General features: G+C 40.3%; 1 protein-coding gene and 2 pseudogenes across 1 annotated transcript in view; 1 reads left to right on the forward strand and 2 right to left on the reverse strand.

Annotated features, from left to right (window-relative positions):
• Positions 1 to 403: 403 nt before the first annotated feature.
• Positions 404 to 5,336, reverse strand: LOC130707170 (protein FAM170A-like; annotated as a pseudogene).
• A 4,983-nt stretch (positions 5,337 to 10,319) lies between these two features.
• On the forward strand, positions 10,320 to 10,804 carry LOC130707100 (60S ribosomal protein L21-like; annotated as a pseudogene).
• A 229-nt stretch (positions 10,805 to 11,033) lies between these two features.
• LOC130707171 (peroxisomal multifunctional enzyme type 2-like) overlaps positions 11,034 to 26,655 on the reverse strand; it is a 49,661-nt gene continuing 34,039 nt past the window's right edge. The window contains exons 14-18 of the mRNA XM_057540384.1: positions 26,254 to 26,357; positions 21,826 to 21,891; positions 13,748 to 13,817; positions 12,940 to 13,046; positions 11,034 to 11,135 (exon numbers count right to left, since the gene is read on the reverse strand). Of these exons, the coding sequence (XP_057396367.1) occupies positions 11,034 to 11,135; positions 12,940 to 13,046; positions 13,748 to 13,817; positions 21,826 to 21,891; positions 26,254 to 26,357 (449 nt within the window). The remainder of the gene's footprint in view (positions 11,136 to 12,939; positions 13,047 to 13,747; positions 13,818 to 21,825; positions 21,892 to 26,253; positions 26,358 to 26,655) is intronic.

Consider the following 26,655-nt stretch of genomic DNA (forward strand, 5'->3'; position numbering starts at 1 on the left):
TCTCTGCGGCCCCTTCCCTTACACTCCTCGGGGCCCTCGTGACATAGGCTCAGAAGACTGTGCCAGCCTCAAGCCTTACCTCTTCCAACAGAAAGCCACACCGTCTTCTAGGATCTTGTCCCATGAATCTCAGTTGCTGTGTGGAAATCAAAAGAGAGAAAAACACTTCTTCGCTAAAGAGAATTTCCTGTGGAAGCTGAAAAGCTCAGGATCAATTCCCACTTACAGTCATGACTTTATTATTACATGACTGGGCCAGAAGCACGGGAGCCGGTTATCTCCCCTTCAGTTCCCCCTGAGGTGCTAAAGCCCCCAACTCTCCCTTATGGAAGCATGAGTCTGGGGTGGAGAGATGGGACTGGCTCGGAGAAGGTACAGCTCCCTCCGCAGCCCCAGCCCCTGCTCACTTCCTCTCCTTTGGAGAATGTAACACGCAGCCTGGACATTGGCTCCACGGTCTCCTCGGGCTGAGGTCTTCCCCCGTGGGCTGCTCCTCCTCATTCTCCTTTGCTCCTTGCTTCTCCTCCTCCTCTCCTCCTCCTCCACCTCCTCCTTGGTGGTGCTCTCGGATTCCACATCGCCCATCATCTGGGCCATGGTGAGATGAAAGACATGGCAGCTGAAGCCCTCCTGGACGCCGTACCGCACGTGCTGCCGGAGGATCTCCAAGGTGGGGAACACCCGGCAGCAGGCCATGCACCTGAAGCCGGCCTCCATGGTCACCAGCCAGTCCGGTGTCTTGGCCCTGGGTCTCTCCTGGACTGCAGCTGACCCTGATGGGCTGTATGGCTCTGCCCTTTCCTCACACTCTTTCTCCGCCCCAGTGGGCTCACTGTCAGACAGGCGGTTTCTGGTGGACACAGCAGAGCGGGGAGAACCTACCCGCACATCCTCAGGAAGGGTCACTTCTTCTATCCTCAGCCGCTTTTCTAGCAACCCCAAGGGTTTCTCTGTCTCCCAGGAGACAGCTACACCCTTGATCGTTTTCACCCGCATGTAGTATATTTTCATGCCTCTTTCCTCTTTGTTTGTATACAGAGAGGTCTTACTGAATGAAGGGGATGAGAAGGCAACACACTGTGGTGGGGGAGCGGTCTCCCCTTGTTCCTGAACCCGGGCTAGGGCTGCTCTAGGCCGGGGAGTGTCTCGATGTAATCTCCAGATTCCTGGGAAAGGAAATTAAAAACATAATAACATGCGCGGGCCATGCTGGAAGCTGAGGGAGCAGGTGTGGTAGATGAGAGAGGGACATTTGCATGACGTAGCTGTGTCATGAGCTTGGTGTCTGTTGGCCGTAGGATGGAGTGGTGTATCTGGTGTCATCTGTGGGCTTTTCATCTGCGTGTGGGGGGATACTGGAGCGGTGTCTGTATACAGGGGTGTGGAGTATGGTGGTGAGGGCTGTGGTATGTGAGGGATGTGGGAGGATGCGTGTACTACGAGGAGTGTGAGTTTGGGAATATCGGTGGTGCATTACTTGTGGAATGGGGGTGTAGGAGAGGAGCACTGTGGATCACGTGCTTGGGGTTTACGTGTGCACTGAGAATGGCTGTGCCTGGAGAGCGGATGTATGTGTGAGCTGGGTGGACCTCAGCTGGATGGTCCTGCTCTCAGGCTGGAGGTCTATGATGAAGAACTCTGTCCTTCTCAGGAAGCAAAGGCAAAGGCAAACCCTACATTTTCCTCTGAAGATGCTTAATCTGGTCCCTCTGCCCTCCACCTCAAGCCCAGACCTTTCCGGCCCCTGCTCCTTAACTTCCCCACCATGGTGGTACCAGGATTCACACGCCCCCAGACTCAGCTGAGATCCACGCCCTCGTACAGCTCAGCCATCCTGCTCAGGCTCCTCCACAGAGCCCTCAGCGCCTCTGATGACCCTGGGTTTCCTCTCAGCCTCCCTGGGATCTGTGTGCCTCCTGCCTCCCAGCCAAGCAGCCCCTCACCTGAGGAGCCCCGCGCCCTTACCACCACGGATGAGCTTGCGTGGAGAAGAAGCACAGAAGTATTCAGAGGCAGAGGGGACCTCCCCTGCCCCTGGGCTGCAGCCTTGGGCCACCACAGGAGATCCAAGCTGAGGGGGATCCTCTTGTGACTTCGAGATTCCTGAGGGAGGAATGAAAGGCTCAGGGTGGGTTCCTCAATCCTCTGTCCACAAATATTTACTGACGGTCTGACATGTGTCAGGTGCAGTGAATACACACAGTTGAGAGTGTGGCTCCCAGTGGATACTCCAGTATTTAATTAAAATCAATACTTATTCTGTCAGTGTCTTGTGGGTAATGTGGGCCTAGGTGGTGACTGTGAGTATGTGTGAAGAGTGAGTGATGTCTATCACTTAAGTCTGTGGTAAGTGTGGGGTTGGCGTGGGGAGCACAGTGCAGATGTGTATATCTGTATCTGTGGCCTCTGTGTGCATGATTTCTGTTCACAAGTCAGGAATTCTGGGACATGTAACTTTTCCTCATCACACGGTGTGGCTTGTATTTATGGTGTGTGTTCATTCATTCATTCACCAAGGTTCAGTAAGCAGCTACTCCTATGTATCCGGCACTCTTCCATTGTTCTAGTCTCTGGTAAGGCTGCACATTCTAGTAGAGGAAGACAAACACTAAACAACAATACAATCAATATATAACACATCAGCTGGCGGTAAGTATATAAGGGTTGCCAGACTTAGCAAACAAAAATACAGGGCACCCGGTTAAATTTCAATTTCAGATAAACCCAGAATAATTTTGTAGTGTAAGTATTCCCATGCAGTATTTGGTCTTACTTATTTTTCGTGTAAGTATGGCCCATACAATATTTGGGACATACTCATACTGAAAAATTACTTGTTGTTTATCTGGAATTCAAATTTAACTGGACAGCCCATATTTTATCTGGCAACCCTGACATGGGTTAGTGAGACTGTGCTTTACTGTGGTTTGTACAAAGCGGGTCTGGCATCACTAAAGAATGTGTTAGAAGTGTGGTGTGTATGACATGTGACTGGTTCTTACAGAGGTATTTAGAGATAGCTGAAGTTAGCTGTGTTTGCGAGAGTTGAGGAGATACATATATATATAGTGTGTGTGTCATATATATATAGTGTGTGTGTCTATATACATATCTCATCTCCAGCGTTTGGTGTTGGAGGAGAGGATTGTGACACAGGTGGGTTGTATGAGAACGTAGTACAGGAGTGATGCGTGTATATACCTACATGTGCTGTGTGTGGTTTAATAAGGAAGTTATATGTGGGGTGTGTGATATATTTGCTGTATCAGAGTGTACATGGGTGTATGAGTTACTGCCTCATAAAACACCCCTAACAAGAATTCTGTACACACTCTTACATACACCGAGTGTCACCCAGGTCCAGGCAGGGTGACAAGAACTTTACCATGCAGACTTTATATCTGATGAGCACTCTACCCCCATTCATCCCGCTCTTCTCTCCACTACCACACACACACACACACACACTCACACTCACACACACACACACTGGAACATAGAGAAAAATATTCTGAATGGTGAGACAGGGGCAGTCATTGCCTTCCCCAGCCTGTCCCAGCCACTGCCTGAAAATCTGCCTGCTGTCTAGACCTCCACTCCCAGGGCCCATCCTAGTCTCCAGGACCCTAGGCCTGGTAGGAGCTACTGGGCTCTAATCTGGGGCAGAGGCCTCCAGCTGGAAGTCTGGGGTAGGCTCCACTCTGCCCCACTTCCTCACGTGACCACCCCTCTCCCAGGGCAAGCTACTCGCCTACGTTTAAGGCACGCAGGCACCAGGTGGCCCGTGGCTCTCAGAGCTCCCCGCAGGACCCTGAGGACATCTCTCACCCCCGCCCATGCGGGCTCAGTCTCTGGAAAGCCCTTCCCTTCCCTTGATCTCCTTTGAGAAATTCTTCCTGTCGAAGGAATAAAACCTCCTTGCTTTCAATGACACCATCCCTAGACAAACAATCTCCTTTCGAACTGCATTCCACTTCTCAAGATACTTTTCAACAAGGCCTTCAACTCATGGGGCTTCTCTTTCCACTTTGGCAAAAGGGGCCAAGCAGCTCATGGGTCTCTCTCAGCATCCTTGCATCCTTCACACCCCCCACCTCGTGACCCCAGGGGAAGATCAAAGAGAATAAGAGAGAACTCGGGGACTGAGAAAAGCTGCACCTCTAGGTCTGTGCAAGCAGGATGCAGCCTGCTGTGAGTCCGACAAAGCTCCAGGCCCGGCAGCCCCAGGAGAGGGTCCTCAGACCAGCGGAGCTGACCTCCCATCTCCCAGGGGCACCTGGCCGTTCTGTGCCGTCTCACACCACAGGGACCCTCTGCGTGGATACGGCAGCATCAGTGAGACAAGGTCTCTCGCACCCTGCTTCACAGGTGACACGTTCTCAGTACCCCCCTTCCTAGCGAAGGCTCAGTTTGGCAGAAACCCATGTTCCCCCCACAAGTTGCCCCCCACATACCTCCTCCCTTCTCGGCAGTTTCCTGGGACTCTTCACTTTCCAGATGTTTCCTCTTTTGTCGCCGTCTCATCGTACCAACTGGAAGATTCCCTTAGAAGATGCCTCACGTCCAACTCCTCCTCTTCCCTACAGGTTGGCCCTTCTTGGCTTTTGGGAAATCCGTTGAAATGATTCAATACAAATAAAAATAGTCAAGTCTCCTAAATGGCTGAACAACTTGGACCACTTAGTGAACAAGCAGTACTGCCTAGTGCTCACCAGGGCTGTTAAGTTTCAAAGGTTGCCAGGCCTACAGCAGAATTCTCTAACCTCAGTGATGACATCAGAGCATTCTGTGGACCTAGGTTCAACAGTCTCTGCAACAGCACAGACCCCATTTTCAAGAACAACTCCTTTTTCCCAGCAGAACCTTTCCCATGAATTCAACTCTCACATCTTTCAAATGTGGCAGGATACTTTGAGATGTTAATCTGTTCCTGTTCATTTTTTTCCTTTTCTTCCTTTATTTCACCCTTTCCCTTCTGCATTCAAGTGGGTAGCAGACCCATGTTCACTGGCCAGTGGAAGAGCCCGGCAGGGCATAGCAGAAATAACATGCTGATCATCTTGGCTTTTATTTCTAAAATCGCAAACTCCATGGAAAAGAGAGGATACTTGAGCAGAAACATAACAGAAGCAGGTTTTTGAAATTAGGTACTGTCTTGTTTCCCTACTGGAGTGTTGAAATGTGCTAATTAAGTCAGAGAGAGATGTCTGTAAATCCTGGAGGAGAAAAGGCCTCTCAAGTGTGGCTGGAGGGGTAAATGGAGCAAAAATTCCAAAAGGAGATGGCTGTAGTGTGCATACAAGCAGAATCATGGCAACCTGTCCCACGCATGGCACAGGAGCCACCAAACCTAAAGGAGGCACGGCCCCCGAGCTGATGGGCATCTACACTTACAACTGTGGGCTCCAGTCCACAATGATCATGCTTCCACCCACTCCCTCAAAACCTTGGCCCTGTATGACTTCCAAATAGGGATGGCGGAAATCCAAACAGGACACCAGCAGGATCAAGGCTTCAAATACAAATTACATGGAGTTATAAAAAAATTTTCGTACTATTTCTTGCACACCTCTGCTTGTGGGCTGTAATTTATACCAGTTATAAGTGGCAATGCATCTGGATCCTCCTGATTCCACTCTAGAATTAGAGACACCTCATTTTGAGGTAGTGGCCAGGATGATCCAGTGGGAAGATTGGTGCACGGGATGAGGTAGCCTCCCAGAAGTCACTGCTTTCATTAGAAATACCACATGGACTGAGGCGGGTCCCAATTTGAAAAGGCACTGCAGAATGACTTAAAGTTTCAGGCACCGAGAGAGTGAAGAGAGGACAACTTCAGCCTTGTGAGGGTTTGCTGATGAGATTCAATCTTCCTGCTTCTTGGAAAATCTCTAGAAAAGAAGGGACAAGGAGGATTTTTTTTCTTAATTTTTTTGTGGTAGAAATTTTCAAACATACACAAAGTAAAGAGAATGATATAAAAGGAATGCAGCACCATTTACCCATCACCCAGTTTCAACAATTATCAAAAGTCTGCCATTCTTCTTCTGCTACACACACACACACACACAAACACACTCACTCACTTGCACACTTTCATTTCTTTGTGTATTTATTTTGGTTTAGGAGTTTGGGGAGGGTGGGGGAAGTGCTGTTTTTTATTGTAAATCTCAGACATTATGTCATTTCTCCTTACATGCCACAGTATTTACCTCCAACAGATAAAAACTTGTTTCTAACATAACATCATTCTCTCGCCCAACAAATTTAATCATCATTTCTTTTACCACAATAACTAAGCCATACTCAATTGCCTCCAAATGTGTTTAAATGTCTTTTTTATACATGATCTATTGAAATCAAGATCTAAAGAAGGTCCACGCCTTGCAATATGTCCATGTGTCTTTTAGTCTACAACAGTTCTCCCTCCCTTTGATTTGGCACCGATTTATTGAAGAAACTAAGTAATTTATCCTGTAGAATTTTCCACAGGAGTCTGTTGATTGTATTCCTGTGATGTCATTTAAGATGTTCCCTATTACCTCGATTTCCTTATAAACAGGTAGTTATAGCTAGAGAATTAATTAGATTTAGATTCGATTTCATGTTACTACAAGATTATTTTATAAGTGATGCTGTGTACCTTCCTATTGCTTTGCAACAGTAAGTACAAAAAGTTGTCCGGTTTTTAATGAAGTTAAGATTGATCAGTGAGCTCAGGTACTGTCACCTTGGTCCCTCCATCCATAATGATGAGGAACCACAATGCTCCTCACCAACCATTCAACAAAGAGTGTTAACAACCGGTGATAATCACCACTTCCTTAGGAGCTGAACTTTCATTAGAAGTTCTAATGCCGTCATTCCAAGGAGGATGATTCTTAAGGCATCTTTCTTAGACCCTGAATTTCTGAAAGAAATGAACCTCTCCTCAGAAAAGGAAAGATGATTCCAAACGTACCAGCTCAGGTTCTCCAACCTAGAGCCAATGGGTTCATCACAGCAAGCCCCAGCTAGGTTGGGACATACTTTTGTCATTCCTTCATTTCTCTGTCCATTCTTCATTATAGAAACCGTTATTTAGCCCCTACTATGTGCCAGGCTCTCTAGATTCTGTACTTGAACATTTAAGAACAAAAAAGATGCAAAGAGTTTCTCTCAAGGAGCTTAATTCTAGAGGAGAAGATAGACCATTTTTTTTAAATAAGTAAAATACCTAGTAGGTTAGATATTTGCAAGTACCATGATGAAAAAGAAAACAAGCAACTGGATATGGGACTATAGGAAATAGGGCAATTTCTATGCTGAATGGGAGATCATGGAAGGCTTCACTAAAAGGGCCTCATCTCAGTAGTACCTGAGGGCAATAAGGGAGCTTAGAGCCAAGGTTACATTTTTCAGGCAAAAAGAGACTGGAGTCTGGGTCAGGGGTTGCCTGGCCTGTTTGAATACCAGGAAGAAAGCCAGTGTGGCTGAGGGAGGGAGAGAGTGGTAAGAGGGGAAGTCAGAGGGATAATGAGGAACCAAATTATATAGGGTTTTAGAGGCTACTGCTCAAACTTTGGCTTTTACTCTGAGTGACATGGGAAGCTTGGAGAGTTTTAAATGAGAAATTACATGTTAAAAGATCACTCTAATTGCTTTGTTAAGAACAGACTTTTGGGAGGCAAGGTCAGAATCAGAGAGAACAGTGGGCCTATTGCAATAAACCAGGAAAGAGATGAACCATAAAAGGAAAAATAGGTAAACTAGACATTATCAAAACTAAAATCATTTGCTACGTGAAAGATTCTTTTAAGAGTATAAGAAGTCAAGCTAGAGACTGGGAGAAAATATTTACAAACTACATAGCCAACAAAGAAGTAAGTCTATAACATATAAAGAACAGACATATGGACACCAAGGGGGGAAAACTGCGGTGGGGTGGGAATGGTGGTGTGCTGAATTGGGCGATTGGGATTGACATGTATACACTGATGTGTATAAAACTGATGCCTAATAAGAACCTGCAGTATAAAAAAACAAACAAAACAACTAATACTAAACTTTCATTGGGTTATTTGTATGGAAATATGTTAATATAAATGTTTCAGACATTACATGAAATTTCTAAAAATCTTATATTTGTATTTGTATGGAAATATGTATGGAAATATGTTAATATAAATGTTTCAGACATTACAGGAAACTTCTAAAAATCTTATATGTTCTGGTATAATGTTATAAGTAATAATCCTAGTTATTACTTTAAAATGTATATCTCAGAAATAACTAATTTTCTTGTCAACTGCATTATTATGAACTTTCATCAAATCTTTAACCATGGTCATTTTTAAGTCTTTTGTCATTTACAGACAGTTCTGGGTGTACTCTGATGATTTTGCAAATATGTTCCTATAAAAGGGTTTCATCTTCAAGAAATTCATGGAAAAGACTCTGACAACTACAGGTTTCTGGTAACTGACTGTACTGCTGAACTGAATGAATAAGCATTTTCAGAACTCTAATGAAAAACTGATGAACTCATAAAAGTGCTAAGAAAAGATCAAGATAAAAAAGAAATTAATTACATGGGACTGAGTGAACTGATGAGGATGAGTATAATTTTTGTGACTATCTGTCTGAATTAAAAAAAAAATCCCACAAGGACTCAGAGGCAAAGAATATACAAATCAATTTTCACTGCAAAGTAAAGGAGCTGTTACAGTGGAGGATTACTGGACTGAATGTCAATATTATGACATAGTATGAGTGTGTTTCATGTTTGGTAATTGCAATCATTGTTGCTTTTGTTGTGGTCATCCATGTACAATGCTTGGTGTCAGTCTATTTATCTCTTGTAAAAATAAAATACAGTGTGTGTGTGTGGAAAAAAAAAAAAAAAAAAGAAACTAAAAATGCAACTACCATATGACCCAGCAATCCCACTACTGGGCATATACCCTGAGAAAACCATAATTCAGAAAGACAAATGTAGCACAATGTTTATTGCAGCACTGTTTACAATAGCCAGGACATGGAAGCAACCTAAGTGCCCTTCGACAGATGAATGGATAAAGAAGATGTGGCACATATATATAATGGAATATTACTCAGCCATAAAAAGAAACGAAATTGAGTTATTTTTACTGAGGTGGATGGACCTAGAGTCTGTCATACAGAGTGAAGTAAGTCAGAAAGAGAAAAACAAATACCGTATGCTAACACATTTATATGGAATCTAAAAAGAAAAAAAAATTGGTTCTGAAGAATCTAGCGGCAGGAGAGGAATAAAGATGCAGATGTAGAGAATGGACTTGAGGACATGGGGAGGGGGAAGGGTAGGCTGGGACGAAGTTAGAGAGTGGCATGGACATATATACACTACCAAATATAAAATAGATAGCTAGTGGGAAGCAGCCACATAGCACAGGGAGATCAGCTCGGTGCTTTGTGACCACCTAGAAGGCTGGGATAGGGAGGGTGGGAGGGAGACACAAGAGGGAGGGGATATGGGGATATATGTATACGTATAGCTGATTCACTTTGTTATACAGCAGCAACTAACACAACAATCAAAAGCAATTATACTCCAATAAAGATGTTAAAAAAAAAAAAAAAGAAAGAAATCATGATACAGTAAAAAAAAAAAAAAAAAAAAGTTAGGGCCTAGGAAGGAAGCCTTGAGCCAGGCAGGCCTGGGTGTCTATCCCAGCTCCACCACTTTCTACGTGACCACGAGCAAGTTATTTAGGAGACCTGAACCTAGATTTTCCTAAATTAAATGTAGAGCTGTTACGCATAGTAGAAATAATGGGATAGCCTGCTTATAGGTACTCGACAACTTTAAGCTGTTATTATTGTTGGTGGTGGTATTTAAACTGCTCGACACAAACCATCAATGTAGTACAAATGATCAGGCCAAAAAGTGTCACCCTGGTCAATTGTATTAACAAAAATAATCTGTAAAAAACTTATAAAAGGCTGATTGCATGTCCTTTTAGTATTTTACTGGAGCACTGCTAACAGCCTCACCCCAAAATTACTTAACTCTATAGGGAGATATACTCTGTCTTGTTACTTACTATTAATTAAGCCCAGACTCTGTGACATAAGATGTTAATTTGTGTCACATTTTCATTTTATATCTGTCTGAGAGTCATGCCTTTAATTTTCTGAAGATTATATTCTGACAACAACTTGAATGATGGGTTGAGCCAAAAAGATATGGTTGGTTGGGTTTTCAGAAATGCTATGTAGACAGGCACCAATTTAGCTGAGAATAAAAAACAGAAAATAGCTTCTTTTCGGCCAGAACCTCCATCTTCCAGTAATTCGCCAAAATGACCAACACAAAGAGAAAGAGGAGGGGCACCCGCTACATGTTCTCTAGGCCTTTTAGAAAACATGGAGCTGCTCCTTTGGCCACATACATGCAAATCTACAAGAAAGGTGATATTGTAGATATCAAGGGAACGGGCACTGTTCAAAAAGGAATGCCCCACAAATGTTGCCATGGCGAAACTGGGAGAGTCTACAATGTTACCCAGCATGCTGTTGGCATCATTGTAAACATACAAGCTAAGGGCAAGATTCTTGCCAAGAGAATTAATGTGCGTATTGAGCATGTTACGCACTCTAAGAGCTGAGATAGCTTCCTGAAACGAGTGAAGGAAAATGATCAGAAAAAGAAGGAAGCCAAAGAGAAAGGTACTTGGGTTCAGCTGAAGCGCCAGCCTGCTCCCCCAGGGAAGCACACTTCGTGAGAACCAATGGAAAGAAGCCTGAACTGCTGGAGCCCATTCCCTATGAATTCATGGCATGATGGGGGTAAAGAAAATAAAAGACCTGGACTGTAAAAAAAAAAAAAAAAAAACAGAAAATAAAAAACAAGGTACGGAGGCATCTTATTTTCAATTAAAAGTTACCACTGCTTTTTTAAAAAAAACTTTCTAAGTTTTATCTCATATCCATAATATTAACCAAAAGAATGCTAGGATGGAACATAATTATAGGATACAGTGAAGAGGGTTAACGAAACAATGTACCTCTAACTACATTATCCATACCTTGGTTTGGAAATGGATTCTATTTCCTTCCTTCCACATCTCAGTTTGTAGAGTTTGTCCTGGATATACTGGTTTTGCAAAACGAACCTTTCAAAAAAATGTGTTTTAGGGTTAAGAATGTTTTAATATGAAACTTTTCCACTTTGCAGGGGGGTGGTATTTGGGGGGAAGGTTGGAGAGCATAAAAGGAAGAAACAGAGACTGGACTATACTTAAATTCATAAAAATAGTAGTATGATAAAATTAGTAGAGATATAGTTAGTAAAAGTTAATTCTTTGTCTTTCAAAATATAGAATCAATAAATAGTTTAATCTTGACAAATCAAAACACAGAAGAATAATCATATTAAGTAGAGTTATATAGGTAACCACCAAAACAACTTAAGAGAAGCAGTTAAAAGTAGCACTAGGGGCTTCCCTGGTGGCGCAGTGGTTGAGAGTCTGCCTGCCAATGCAGGGGACACGGGTTCGAACCCTGGTCTGGGAGGATCCCACATGCCGTGGAGCAACTGGGCCCGTAAGCCACAACTGCTGAGCCTGTGCGTCTGGAGCCTGTGCTCCGCAGCGGGAGAGGCCGCGACAGTGAGAGGCCCGCGCACCGCGATGAAGAGTGGCCCCCACTTGCCGTAACTGGAGAAAGCCCTCGCACAGAAACGAAAACCCAACACAGCCATAAATAAATTAATTAATTTAATTAATTAATTAAAAAAAAGCACTAATTAAGTCTGAGGAATAAGACCTGGGGTTGTTGTATAGGACAGAATAATTACATTTTTTATTTCCTAATTTTCTATACTATTTTATTTGCTCTGTGTATATATTATTCGCTGGTTTTTAAAATAATTATAATAATAACTATAAAATAGTTATAATAATGAGAATAATCAGTGTTATCAAAGGCAAGACATCAGAAAATAAATTTCCACTGCTGCATGGAGCACAAACTGATAAAAGCTTTTGGAGCTATTTGACACTGCCTTAAAGTTTTGTTTTGTTTTGTTTTAAGTGTATGTCTTTCGATTTATGCAAAACTGTGCAGAGTCAGTTTTCTTTGCAATTTATAATGGATGAAAACTTGAAGCTAACTTAAAAGTGCAAAACTAGGGCTTCCCTGGTGGTGCAGTGGTTAAGAATCCGCCTGCCAATGCAGGGGACACGGGTTCGAGCCCTGGTCCAGGAAGATCCCACATGCTGCGGAGCAACTAAGCCCGTGTGCCACAACTACTGAGCCTGTGCTCTAGAGCCCACGAGCCACAACTACTGAGCCCGCGTGCTATAACTACTGAAGCCCGCACACCTAGAGCCTGTGCTCCGCAGCAAGAGAAGCCACCGCAATGAGAAGCCCGCACACCACAATGAAGAGTAGCCCCCACTCGCCACAACTAGAGAAAGCCTGCGCGCAGCAAGGAAGACTCAATACAGCCAAAAAATAAAGAAATTTACAGTGACCACAAAAAAAAAAGTGCAAAACTAAAATCAATATGCAACCAACATACTGATATAGGTGCATGTTTATTAGAGTTCAAATGCAGCCACTTAACATTTTCAATTAAATTAAGGCAAATTATAAAACTGTAAAACATGAATAAATAAATTTTTAAAGGTAAATCTTGAGTTTGTTAAGGCATATATGCTGATATATGTATGCTCCTAATTAATTTACAAAACAATCAAATCAATCTGTTAAAAGTATAACTGTATATAATATCCTTCATGATGCAAGTGTAATAGAGGCATTTAGAGCTACAAAAAGAGAACTTGCGGATTGCCAAGTCAATGAAATAATAAAAATAAGAACTTCGGTATAGTACCTATTTTTAAGTGAAGTCACTAAGACTCCTCTAAAACTAAAAAGGAACAAGTAGTTAAATTATTAATAATTTACACATACCTTAATTGCTTTGAATCTTGACACATCATTATCTGCAAACTGCTGTAAAACATGCCTGGCAGAAAATCCAAATGTACATAATCCATGTAATATGGGCTTGTCAAAACCTAAAAATGAGAGAGAGAATTTAGTTAGATAAAGGCACATTTCATGTTTAAAAACCAAGAACAGTTCATTCAGGACTTCAAAAATACATTTTTAAACTGCATTAGCCTGACTCATACCACCTATCTTAACACATTATTGACCAGGGGGATTTTTGCAGAAACTAACGCCTATGGCGTTAATACATCTCCAGTCAATAATGTGTTAAGAAACATGGAAAATATTTTATAAATAATACTTCCTGGGAAAAAAATTATGAAATAAACAAAAAAAGAAAAAAAAAAGGAAGGAATGTCAGAGATCTGGGGACACAAATAATTATTTTGTTTCGCTTTGGTTGTAACCACGAAATCATCCACAGTGATTTCAATATCCATGTATGTAGATGATCCTTCTTCAACCTTTCAGTTCTTTGCTCTCCCCTCCAATGGCCTTGACCTTCATGATAACTCAGACACCCATCCCCATGGTCCCATCCTAGACCTTGCACTAGCAGGAGCTACCTTCCACCATAATCTGAATTTCACGTACACCATTTTCTGAACACTACTTCCCACCTTTCCATGTCTTTTGCATAAACATATTAGGAGAGGGCTATTTTTAAAATGTTACTCAAACTTCCAGTCATAAGTAGCGACGGCTTTAAGTATTATTTAGATAACTGAGCTAATATTTTCATTGGCTCACATTATTAGCAACTCACCTGCTAAGTTAGCAAAGTCAGGATCAATGTGTAAGGGATTCCAGTCTCCACTGAGGCGGTACAAAGCAGCCTGTGGAGAAAGAATTATAAAAGAAACTAGCACCCAGTGCCTTCTTAGAATACATTAAAATAAAAACAGGAAATATGGCTGATTATTGCATAAGAAATGCATTATAATGTACCTCATAGTAGCTTTGATTAAAAAATAACTATTTCTAACAAAAAAAGATTAAGTGTAAATCAAATGCTTTTTGTAACACCTGCCACTGAGATCATAAGGCGTGAGGACTGTCAAATAATAGGAAGGGGAACCAAGAACTACATCTGGGAACAACACTGGTTACCACTGCCGAAGGAGAAATTCACAAAAAGGAATCCATCAATCTACTCTCGTTAAAACACAATGAAGGGCTTCCCTAGTGGCGCACTGGTTAAGAATCCGCCTGCCAATGCAGGGGACACGGGTTTGATCCTTGGTCCGGGAAGATCTCACATGCCGTGGAGCAACTAAGCCCGTGCGCCACAGCTACTGAGCTTGAGCTCTAGAGCCCGCGAGCCACAACTACTGAAGCCCAAGCACCCCAACTACTGAAGCCCACATGCCCTAGAGCCCACGCTCCTCAACAAAGGGAAGCCACCACAATGAGAAGTCTGTGCACCACAACGAACAGTAGCCCCCGCTCGCCGCAACTAGAGAAAGCCCGCGCACAGCAACAAAGACCCAATGCAGCCAAAAATTGTTAATTAATTAATTAATTTTTTAACAATAAAATAAAATAAACAAACATTTTTTTAAAAAACACAATGAAGATAAGGTGTAAATGTTTATAGCCTCTTCTAACCAAGCAAAATTTTTGCCAACTTTCTTAATGGGGTGTTTTAAATTGAAGCCTGTAACCCAATACTAGACATATAAACATCACACACTTCTCACAAACTTTCATTCTACTGGGTATACTAAATCCTGAGATCAGCTCATCCTGCAAAAAAACAGACTAATAACTTGCCATTAAGATTATATTCCTGCTTACTCCAGATCTTCACATCACTTCTGTACTTAGATAAGGCACAATTAGCAGAAAGATATAGATAACAATAGGAAAAAAGTCACCATACTTCCCAGCATTTAAATTGTGCGTTGGTCAAATGAGAGAGTACTTTTCAGTACTGAAGGGAAGAAATTCACAAAAGAGCTAACAGTAAGTATTTAATGTATCTGTGTATTAACTTTGGGTCTGCCTCTAGACTTCTCTCTTATCAATTGCTAGGTTAAGCTTTCCAAGACTATTAAGATGTTGTGTAGAGACTAGCCAAGTCAGCATACCTGACTTTCTTAATGAGTTTTTGTTGTTTTTAATTATTGATTATTCTTTTTTAACACATTTTATTTACAGAAAATAACATCTCCTGTAATTCATAGGAAAATGTTGTTTACTTTTTAATGTTTTGTACAATTTTAATAAGCTCTTTCTCTTTCCCATCACTCTATATGATAGTTTTCTAAATTATTCACTTTTTTAATGACTCAGTATTTTTTCCCTTTATATGGCTTCTAAAAATAATTAAATCAAATCAACAATTATCATATAGATGTGACTTAAGATTCTGTATAAGATGGCAGAAGATTAAATGATAAATTTTAGAAAGCACTTTAAAAAAAATAAAACACTAGGCAAATATACATCATCATGTTGCATACAAATGGTAAAAGAATGACGAATTTCAGGGCCCAAAGCGGAAGGTGTCAAACACATAATAGATCATGGGCTTTGGCACCAGACAGACCTAGGTTCAAATCCAGCTCTGCCATTAGTGGGCAATTTTCTTTATCACCCTAGCCTCAACCTTCTCATTTAAAAAACTGAGAGGCTAATCAAACTCTTACAGAGCATTATCCTTGATAAATATTCATACCTCAATAAATGTGAACTATTATGATTATTTAAAAGATTTCAGCAACAGTATAAGACGATCAAGTTTTTAAGATTAGTGTCAGTGTTCTTACCCCACAGATATCATTCCTATAAATGAAAAGAAACAACTTTTCTAAAGAAATCATATTAAAGGAATATGAAAATTTTCATATTATTTCAATGACAGCATTGCTTCCAACAGAAGGCAGAATTAGCAAAGACATAAAAGATCTATGATGAGAAATGACTAAAGTCAACTGATTGGATGTTTGACTAAATTCAATCATAATGCAAAATAACCATTCTCCAAACAATAAAGAACACTATCAAGGTTTATTTTCTGAATATCCTGAAGGACTTTCGTATTTCAGAAGAAAAGCAAAAAGCTTCGTGTTTTGGTGTTTCATTTCTGCCTAGATGTAAAAATCACTAAAATTCACACATACAAACTAAGAAAAATAGATCTATATTGTCTTACTTGAGTATTAAATGTAAGTGGGAGGATCTTCCATATATGAGTAAATTAGTTCCTAGTTTTATTTATTTAAAGTGTACCATTAGGGACTTCCCTAGTCATCCAGTGGTTAAGAATCCACCTTCCAGTGCAGGGGACATGGGTTTGATCCCTGGTCAGGGAACTAATACCCCACATGCCAAGGGGCAACTAGGCCCTTGCGCCACAACTACTGAGCGCACACCCTCTAGAGCCCGCGCACCACTACTAGAGAGCCCACGTGCCGTAACTACTGATCCCACACACCCTGGAGCCTGCGCACCAGAACTAGAGGGCCCACGTGTCTCAGTGAAAGAGTCCGCATGCCGCAACGAAGACCCTGTGTGCCACAACTAAGACCCAATGCAGCCAAATAAATAAGTAAATTTTTTTTTTAAAGTGTACATTAAGTTAAACCAAATGCTAAATAAAAAAGGTCAGGAATTAGTTCTTCCCAAATCCTCACATCCCCTAAAAAAGCAAACAGATCGACAAGAAAAACAAGTAAAACTACACAGATCCCAGGCCTACAGTGTAATTAGAAGAGAAAAACCACACACTTCAAATTCCTATAAGTAGAAAAAAAAACACCTATATCCAGCAGCACTGTCTTGTGAGCACCCTCTCAAAACTGCTAGAGAGAGTGGTAGGGGTGGGGAGGGGGAGTATAGCAGAAGCTCATGGAAGAGAAAAAAGGAAACAAAGAAAAATCACTTCGAGACACAGACAGTCTACCTCGAGGACAAAAATAGTGAGAAGAATCCTGGAAGATTAGAATACTGACTACTGAGAAAAGAATTAAAAGTGCACGGGCCTCCAAACGGCAGTCCTAGAAAGGCAATACTTCTGAGGAAGAAGAGGATAAAACAAAGATGTCTCCTTCGAAGACGAATGGTGAAGAAAGAGAAGCAAGAGGGGAAATTTATGATCCTGCAGGATAAAGAGAACTAAAAAAAAATTTAATAAAACACTTCCCCACTATGCCTTACTCCAAAAAGCCATCCATTAAAGAAAAGGCACTTTGCTATACTGACAGATGACAATCTTGAATTTCTTTAAGAACCTTGTAAACTGTCCCAAACTACTAACTTTACCTACAAAATGCATATAGGTAAGTAATCTTCACCTGTACAAAGCTACAATAAGACTAAAAAAGAAAATAAGAACCAAAACATTATAATAAATACAATTTTCCCAAACAAAACAACTAGCAAACAGAAGAAAACGATAACACAATACTCAAGCATTTGGGGATAGGAAATAAACATCTGGAATCTGAAATTCAAAAACCAAAAATATAAATGGACAACAAACATGAAGAAATGAAGTAAGAGATGATTAAACTTGGGAAAGAAAGAAAAGAAAAATCAAAGTCATACCAGAAATTGAAGACTAAATTATAATGTTCCCAAAGGAGAACATATTCAAACAAAATTTTAATAAGGGGCATAGAAGAAAAAGAAGAAAAAAACCAAGAGAATGGAAATGAGATTAATAAAGAACTACAAAAGGACAGAAAATGGTTGGAAGAAAGATAGAAAAAGATCCAATGTACATAAAGAGTACCTGAAGAAATAAAAATAAAACAATGAATAAGAACTAATATTTAAAATTATAACCCTAGAAAACTTTTTGAAAATAGAAGATCTGAACACACATATTAAAAAGGCCCACCAGGTACATGGGAAAACGGACCTGGAATGAGCAACACTGAGACTTATCCTAGTAAAACTATTAGATTTTTAAAGATGAAGGAAAAAAAAATCCTAAAGCCCTTGAGGATAAAGATCAAGTAACTTAAAGGAAGATAATGACTGGCATCAGACTTCTAAACAGCAATATAGAAAGCCAGGCAACAATGGAACACCATTTTAAGAAACTCAAGATTTCATATCCAGCCAAGCTGTCCTTTGAGTATCCAGGGTATAGAAAAATAGTTTTAAATACATAGGAACCGGACTTCCCTGGTGGCGTAGTGGTTAAGAATCCGCCTGCCAGTGCAAGGGGACATGGGTTCAAGCCCTGGTCCAGGAAGATCCCACATGCCGCAGAGCAACTAAGCCCATGTGCCACAACTACTGAGCCTGTGCTCTAGAGCCCATGAGCCACAACTACTGAGCCCACGTGCCACAACTACTGAAGCCCGCACGCCTAGAGCCCGTGCTCCGAAACAAAGAGAAACCACCACAACGAGAAGCCCGCGCACCACAATGAAGAGTAGCCCCCGATTGCTGCAACTAGAGAAAGCCCGCGCGCAGCGACGACAACCCAGTGCAGCCAAAAATAAATAAATAAATTTATTTAATAAATAAATAAATACATAGGAACCAAAGGAATACTATACACGAGGCCTTCTTGGGGAACCTACCACAGGAGGAGCTTTATCCAACCAGGAGATATGGGAGAACCTTTGGCAAAAGGATTGATATATATTCGATTGCAAATCTAAGACTAAAACAAAGGTGGGGAAGAGGGAAGAATAATATATAAATGTTAAATTGTTCTGAAAAAGTAAAATTAATGCATTCCCCAAAATGGGAACTGTAAGGGAAAGAGAAACAAGAAAATAAAATAGGCTCTTTAATTGTTAGAAACAAGTAGGAAACAAAGCACAGCAATAAAAACTGAGAAAACAAATAGTAATAAATGAGAAAATTGGGCACTATGGGCATATAAAAAGGTATAGGACTTCCACTTTCAGCCTAGATGGAATAAGTGGAATGAACTTACTCTTCCACTGTAAACAATTAGGAAAAAAAAAATTTTTTTAAGTGGGCGAGGGAGATACTGTTCTTAGACATTGGACAGTAGGCAGGACAGGATTATGATTCTTGATAGAAAAGAAACAAACAAGATGGACTCTACAATGGCCACAGCGCTCTGCCTGACAGCACTTTCTAGACTGCAGTGCAAAAAGGGAAACCGAAACATAGCAAAACAGTCTCAAAGAGTTAAAGAGATAAAGATCAGAGTTCTGGGAGAATGGGCAGCTGGAATGCAGACGTACTGAAAGGGAGGAAGCTACACAGGAAACAGCTCCAGAAATTGAAATAGAAATCCCCTTGAGGGCCACAGAGAAAGGCCCTGGAAGATGAGACACCACCCGGAGAAGAAGCCAGGTGGAGATTAGAGGCACGCCAGCCAACAGGGAGCACTAAGACCCTGCACTTGTGAAAGAGCCATCCGGGACTTTCCTGCCCCACCCAGCCGCCGTCTGAGAACAGCCACATGAGTGACAGCCAACACCGTTTGTAGCACAAGGACCACCCAGGCGACCCAGAGTCATGCAAAATAATAAATCACTGTTTCAAAACAAAATTTTAAAAGTACTTACAATACACATGGTAATATAATAAAGAATTATACTTTAATGGATAGTATAACCAATATTCCAAAGATTAACTTTATTTAACAATGATGGTAGCTAAGGTCCTAACTGTTAGAATAAGTAGTAGGAGATATGTATCTAGGGAAACTAAAGATACTTGTTTTCATTCTCCTCAAATACAAAGCCTGACACCTGTTACCTATTTATTCTTTGGTCTTTCTAGATTATCGGGGAATAATTTTCTCTTTATTAATTATGAAAAACCATGAAGTATACTTGTAATATATACCAGTTTGAAGATGAAGAAATTTTCCTAAAGGCATGAAAAACAAAATATTCCAGAAGTGATATTGGTAGAGCTATGGTTGCCAGTTTCCCTACTGATTGAAAAGTTACTTATTTAATTTAAATACCTGGCACAAAGTTTAGGCTATAACAACATAATCTGTTCCATTTCCACTTCTCCTTAAAGGTCTGTTCGTCCACAATCATCTCCCACCACTCTCCGGTGTGAATGCTCTAATTCTTACTCCTTGTACATACATCATGCTCTTTTCTGCTATCATTACTAAGTTCTTATCCCCTTCCAGGCCATACTGCAAGCCTTATACCCCTGGCAAGACAGAAGATCTATACACCATTTTAGTTCAGAAGTCCCATCTTTCCTACCAAACTCTTCTGTATGTCATTCTCTAATGAGTAGCCCATCTCAGAATGTCTACAGCACTTACTCTATAATTCAAAGCCTTGTATTTAATCATTCGTTGCTTAGAATAGGTGCCCTAGAAATGAAGACATCTACGCCTTATATCTAAGTGTCCTTTCAGTTCCTTGTCAATAGATCACACTTCTTCTACTTGATTTGTATCTCCTATAGCACAGATCCAATTTAAAACAGCCCACAAATCCCCTGAAATTTATGCAAAGTTTTATGCAAAATGTTTTTGAAGAAACAGTCGGTAGTTTTTATCATATTCTCGAGTGACCATATGATACAAATGGTCAGGAACCTCTGTCAAATGATGGGTGCCCATTATTTATACAAAAAAGATTTGTTAACTTATAAACTGTCCTTTGTCACACAGCAAAATACTCAAGTCTGCTAAAAGCTAACAAAAAGTTCTATTCATCTGAAAAAAGAAAACAAGAAAATCTTTCTGCTTCCTGTATAAAGAAATTCAAGCCATGGAAACTATTCAGCTTTTCTTATCTACAGCAGATACATTTTATTATTTCAGTAACACAAGAATAATAATGGAGCATTTCTGGGTTTTCTGAACCATGAAACCATGAAGTCTTCTGTTCTTCAGTGTGCTAATAAAATGAATTTCACTATGAAGCTTTAATTAAACATAAATATGAGTGCTCTCTTAAGAAACTGATAAGAAATAGGGATGGGAAGAACAATTAAAGGCAAAAACTAATCTGAGGTAGAAAGTATTGTTCTATCACCCAATTATATAGTGTATAAAAAAATACAATTAATATGTTCCAAACTTAATTCTTTCTGGCTCATGAAATTATATTCCTATTTGCCAGCACACATAAATCCTGCAGAAGTTCTCATATCAAGTATATCAAAATTAGTATCAAAAAATAAGTGAATTTTACAAATAATGTGCTGTCATCACCTGCTTATTCACAGCATAACTTCAGAGCTTTACATATTCTGCTCTATATTTGCATGGTTAGGATTCTGGCCATCTTAGGGAAGAATCGTCAGGTCTCTCAAAAACAAAGTTGCTTTTCTCATCTTTATGGTCACCTTTTGCTTCTTAGATAAATCTTTGCATGCTTACAGAATTTGTTAACTGACAGGGCATTTTAACTCCTCCATCAGAAAACATATTATTTATGCCAAACAAATGAGATTAAATCATCTACTCCTTTCTCAGATGCTTTATTGTACCTGTCCACTAAAGTTAGCATAAAATAATCTCTCTCGAAGCAATGTAGCTCAGTTTTCTTTTCCAATAGAAGAAAGGATAACTGAAATTTGCCTTTTATTTTATCCTGCTCTCTAAGGCTTTAATGAAATTCTTCACTACTAAGCTAGGCAGTCTCCTTAAGGCAAGCAATCCATTGCCAACAAAGCATGATGCTTTTTCAATTGACTAATGAAAAGCCATTTTACATTTTCTTTTGATACCTAGTGGAGAAAAAAACTGCTAAGTAAAAATTCAGAAAGAACGAATTTCAACTACAGAAATATGCCATTATTTTTATTACATAGAAGAACACAGCCACTACTTTTGGACTCACAAAATTACAGGGTATCAGAGTTATCAATCAAAAAGTGTCAGGAGTCAGGTGGCTTTATCACTTTTCGAAAATACATTCTTACCTGATTAAGTGAGGTGGTATCTGTACGTACAGCATCAGGAGGTCTATTAGGTATGGCTACAGCTACCTGAGATCAAAAAACATTACACGTTAAATTATAACAAAATAATTGTTATTCTCTTTACCCAGACTGATATTTGATAAACAACCATGTTTCAATATACAGTCATCCCTCAGTTTCCAAGGGTGACTGGTTCCAGGACCCCTTCATGGATACCAAGATCTGCAGATGCTCAAATCCCTTATATAAAACGGTGTAGTATTTGCATATAATCTATGCACATCCTCCCATACACTTATAATACCTAATACAATGGAAATGCTGTGTAAATAGTTTGGGAACTTTCTGGAATTTTTTTTTTCTGAATATTTTTGATCCACGGTTGGTTCAATCTGCAGATGCCAAACCTGTGGATACAGAACCCACAGATATGGAGGGCTGACTGTAACAAAATCTGCAAGCTGGATAAAAAGTTTATTTTAATATTTTATTTTCAGCACATAATGACATTTAAAATTTCATAACTGCTAGCTTCATCTACATTATGATTTCCCTGAAATGACCTTGTTTAACGAAAGGAATTATATAACCAGATCCATTCTCTAGGCCACAAAGGAGAAAAAGGTAAAGACTCTTTTCCCAATGCAAAAGATGACAATAACTGTAAGAATTAGACCAACAATTCACATCTATATTGATTTAATCTTTAAATGCACTTTACTAAGGGTGTGGATCTCTTTGCATTTATTTTCTTTTTAATTTTTATTGGAGTATAGTTGATTTACAATGTTGTGTTAATTTCAGGTGTACAGCAAAGTGAAACAGTTATACATATATATATCTATATCTATATCTCCACTCTTTTTTAGATTCTTTTCCCATATAGGTCCTTACAGAATATTGAGTAGAGTTCCCTGTGCTATACAGTTAACTCCTTATTAGTTATCTATTTTATATACAGTAGTATGTATATGTCAATCCCAATCTCCTAAATTATCACTCCCCCACCATTTCCCCCCTGGTAACTATAAGTTTGTTTTCTACATCTGTGACTCTATTTCTGTTTTGTAAAGAAGTTCATTTGTATGTTTTTTTTTCAGATTCTGCATATAAGTGATATCATATGATATTTGTCTTTATCTGACTTACTTCACTCAGTATGGCAGTCTCTAGGTCCATCCATGTTCCTGCAAATGGCATTATTTCATTCTTCTTTATGGCTGAGTAATAGTCCATTGTATATATGTACCACTCTTCTTTATCCATTCCTTTTTTTTTTTTAAGTGCATAAATCTTTTTTTTTTTAATAAATTTATTTTTTTTTTTTGGCTGTGTTGGATCTTTGTTGCTGTGTGTGGGCTTTCTCTAGTTGCAGTGAGCGGGGGCTCTCTTCATTGCAGTGCGCAGGCTTCTCCTTGCGGTGTCTTTTCTTGTTGCGGAGCACAGGCTCTAGGCGCACAGGCTTCAGTAGTTGTAGCACGCGGGCTCAGTAGTTGCGGCTCGTGGGTGCTACAGCACAGACTCAGTAGTTGTGCCGCACGGGCTTAGTTGCTCCACGGCATGTGGGATCTTCCCGGACTGGGACTTGAACCTGTGTCCCCTGAATTGGCAGGCGGATTCTTAACCACTGCACCACCAGGGAAGCCCCCATTCCTCTGCTGATGGACATTTAGGTTGCCTCCATGTCCTGGCTATTGTGAACAGTGCTGCTATGAACATTGGGGTGTGTGGTTTTCTCCAGATGTATGCCCAGTAGTGGGATTGCTGGATCATATGCTAACTCTATTTTTCATTTCTTAAGGAACCTCCATACTGTTCTCTGTAGTGGCTGTATCAATTTGCATTCCCACCAACAGTGCAAAAGGGTTCCCTTTTCTCCACACCCTCTCCAGCATTTACTGTTTGTAGATTTTTTGATGATGGCCATTCTAACCAGTGTGAGGTGATAACTCATAGTTTTGATTTGCATTTCTCTAATAATTAGTGATGTTGAGCATGTTTTCATGTGCTTTTTGGCCATCTGTATGTCTTCTTTGGAGAAACGTCTGTCTAGATCTTCCTCTTTGCATTTATATCCTAATTGGAGCAGTTGAGCTTCTTGGATGTGTAGATCAACGTTTTTCATCCATGCCATTGTTCCTTCAATTATTTTTTCTGCTTCTTTCTCTCTCCTCTCTGGTATGCCCATTATATAAAAGCTGGTGTACTTAATGGTATTTCACATTTCTCTGAAGCCTCTTCATTCTTTTTCTTCACCTTTTTTCTTTCTGTTCTTCAGACATAGATAGATTGATCGATCTTCAAGCTTTTTGATTTTTGATCTTCAAGATTTTTGATTCATCAACAGATGAATGGACTTTCAAGCTTTTTGATTAAAATCAAAAAGCCACTTCAAATCTACTGTTGAGACCCTCTAGTAAATTCTTCATTTCAGTTATTGTACTTTCAGTTCCAGAACTACTTCTATTTGGTTCTTTTTTTATATAATTTCTATTTATTGATTTCTTTCTCTTTTTTTTTTTTTTTTTTTTTGAGCCACACCACGCAGCTTGCAGGATCTTAGTTCCCCGACCAGGGACTGAACCCATGCTCCCTGCAGTGGAAGTGCGGAATGCTAACCACTGGACCACCAGGGAATTCCCCAATTTTTCTCTATTTGATGAGACATTGTCCTCATACTTTACTTCTTTACACACTTTACTTCTTTAAGCATGGTTTCCTTTAGTTCTTTGACTATATTTACAATAAATGCTTTGAAGTCTTTTCCTATTAAGTTGTCTCAAAAGCAATCTCTGTTGCCTGTTCTGTTTTGTTTTGTTTTTTCCTATCTATGGGTCATACTCTTTTATTTCTTTCAGATCTTGTAATTTTTTTGTTGATAACTGGATACTTTAGATAATATATTGCAGCAACTCTGGATACTGAGACCCCTTTCCCCTTCCAGGGCTTGTTGTTATTGTTAACTTGTTCATTTGTTTAGACGATTCATTTGGCTAGACGATTTTAGTTAAGTATATTTCCCCCACAGTGTGCAGACTCTGATGTTGCTCCTCAGAGGGTACAGCCTTGGGCGAGCACAGTCAGCCTGGGATGACAGTGGTTTTAGCAGGGCACTCTGTGACCGTCTCTCCCTGATCTCTCTGTTAAACTGTCTGTCCAGCTGTTGGGCTTCACAAATTGCCAGATGACTGTTCTATTATTTTCAACAGTGCCCTGGGGCATAAATTGTTCCACAGTCTGATCCAATTAAAGTCAGGCCTTTTAGGAGGTGTAGTCTTTGAGGCCAGTCTTTGAGGTTTGTTATGATCCCATGACGACTCTCCTTAGCTGTCTCTTTCCATGGTTCTCTCTGGCAAACTTCTAGTTGGACTAGTTTAGTTTACTGCTTCCATGGAGCTACCAGCCTCCTCTTGATTATCACTAAAGTAACCTTGTTTTTGAAACCATCCTTACTTTTGAGCTTCCAAATACTTGCTACCAAAATGACTCAGTTTCCGTGGGAAGGGCTTCAGAGCTCTCTATCATGACAGCCTGCCTTGCCCCCCAGGCAAAACCTCTGCACCACTGCCACGGACATGAGGGCAAGGATAGTGGCCCACTTCTCTCCAAGTGACATCCTCACTTTACAAGAAGAGTCCTAGGCAGAGGTCGGAGCTTCTGGTCTTCTCAGCTTGCCTCTAGCAGCAGGGGACCCCCACGCTATGAGCAGCCTGGGCAAGAGTTATCAGGGCCCTAGTGTTCTCAGCCTGCCATGGTGGAACACAGTCTCCACCCTACAAGTGGGGGTAGGGTGGAGGAAGACAGCCCCGTAACTCTCAGCCACTTTTACCTGGAATTGAGCTTCTGCAACACAAGCTGGGGCCGGGGAGCCGGGGTGGGGGTAATAGGAAAAATGAGTGAGCTGCTCCTCCTAGGAAGACAGTGCAGCCCTATTCAGGGAACTGAGGGCAGAGGTAAAAGCTAGGTTAAATTGATGTAAAATCCAATTTACAAAATATTTTTAGGAAAAAAATATGTTTTTGGATAGAATTTGAGAACTAAAGAGTAACTAGAATTGTTTTATACAAGAGAAATGCTCAAGTCATTTAATGAATGATAATTTGCATTTATACAAGGATCACTTGTAAGTGTTAGGTTTTTCTAAAGAGTTTTGGATGCAGGCAAAGTTTGCATAAGAAAGTAAAGATATTCCCATAGTTACCTCAGCTACATTACACTTACGTCAGCCAGACTTTTCTATATATAACATATGTTATATATTAAAATATACAAATATAAACAGCATTTCAAATCCAAGGAACACATTCTGGTTCAAAGAAGTGTGGATTACTGAAATCCTACTCTATGAAATTACACATATGGTAAGTTCAAAATACAGATAAGGATACTTAACGACACATGTTTCTCACTTATGAAGTCATAGCCTACCTTAGCTTTGTCTGACGTCCGTTTTCCACCAAAGCCTCCAGCGCCAACAACAAAGATGGAGAACTGATTATAACATATAAGTTCCTCCCCAGAGTAAGAGTAGACTGAAAAGCAAATGAAAAAAAAAAAAGAGGTTATTACCAAAAGACATAACTAGTTACCCAATATGTGATCAACAATCCTTTTAAAAGTTTCAGAAACAAAATCCAATTACTAAAAGGCTTTGCAATTTAAAGACACCCAAGTTTGGGATACAGAGCACTCATTTTAATCATTCACTACCAGTCTCTGGAAGGCAGAGAGAAGAGGATCTTGACAAATCCTTTCTGGACTATGAAACAGCAGTTCATCTCACCTCTTCTTAAAGTGCCCCAACTGCCTTTCATATTTCAATTCTCTCCT

Source organism: Balaenoptera acutorostrata, chromosome 2 (genome assembly GCF_949987535.1).
Source record: "Balaenoptera acutorostrata chromosome 2, mBalAcu1.1, whole genome shotgun sequence".
NCBI lineage: Eukaryota > Metazoa > Chordata > Mammalia > Artiodactyla > Balaenopteridae > Balaenoptera > Balaenoptera acutorostrata.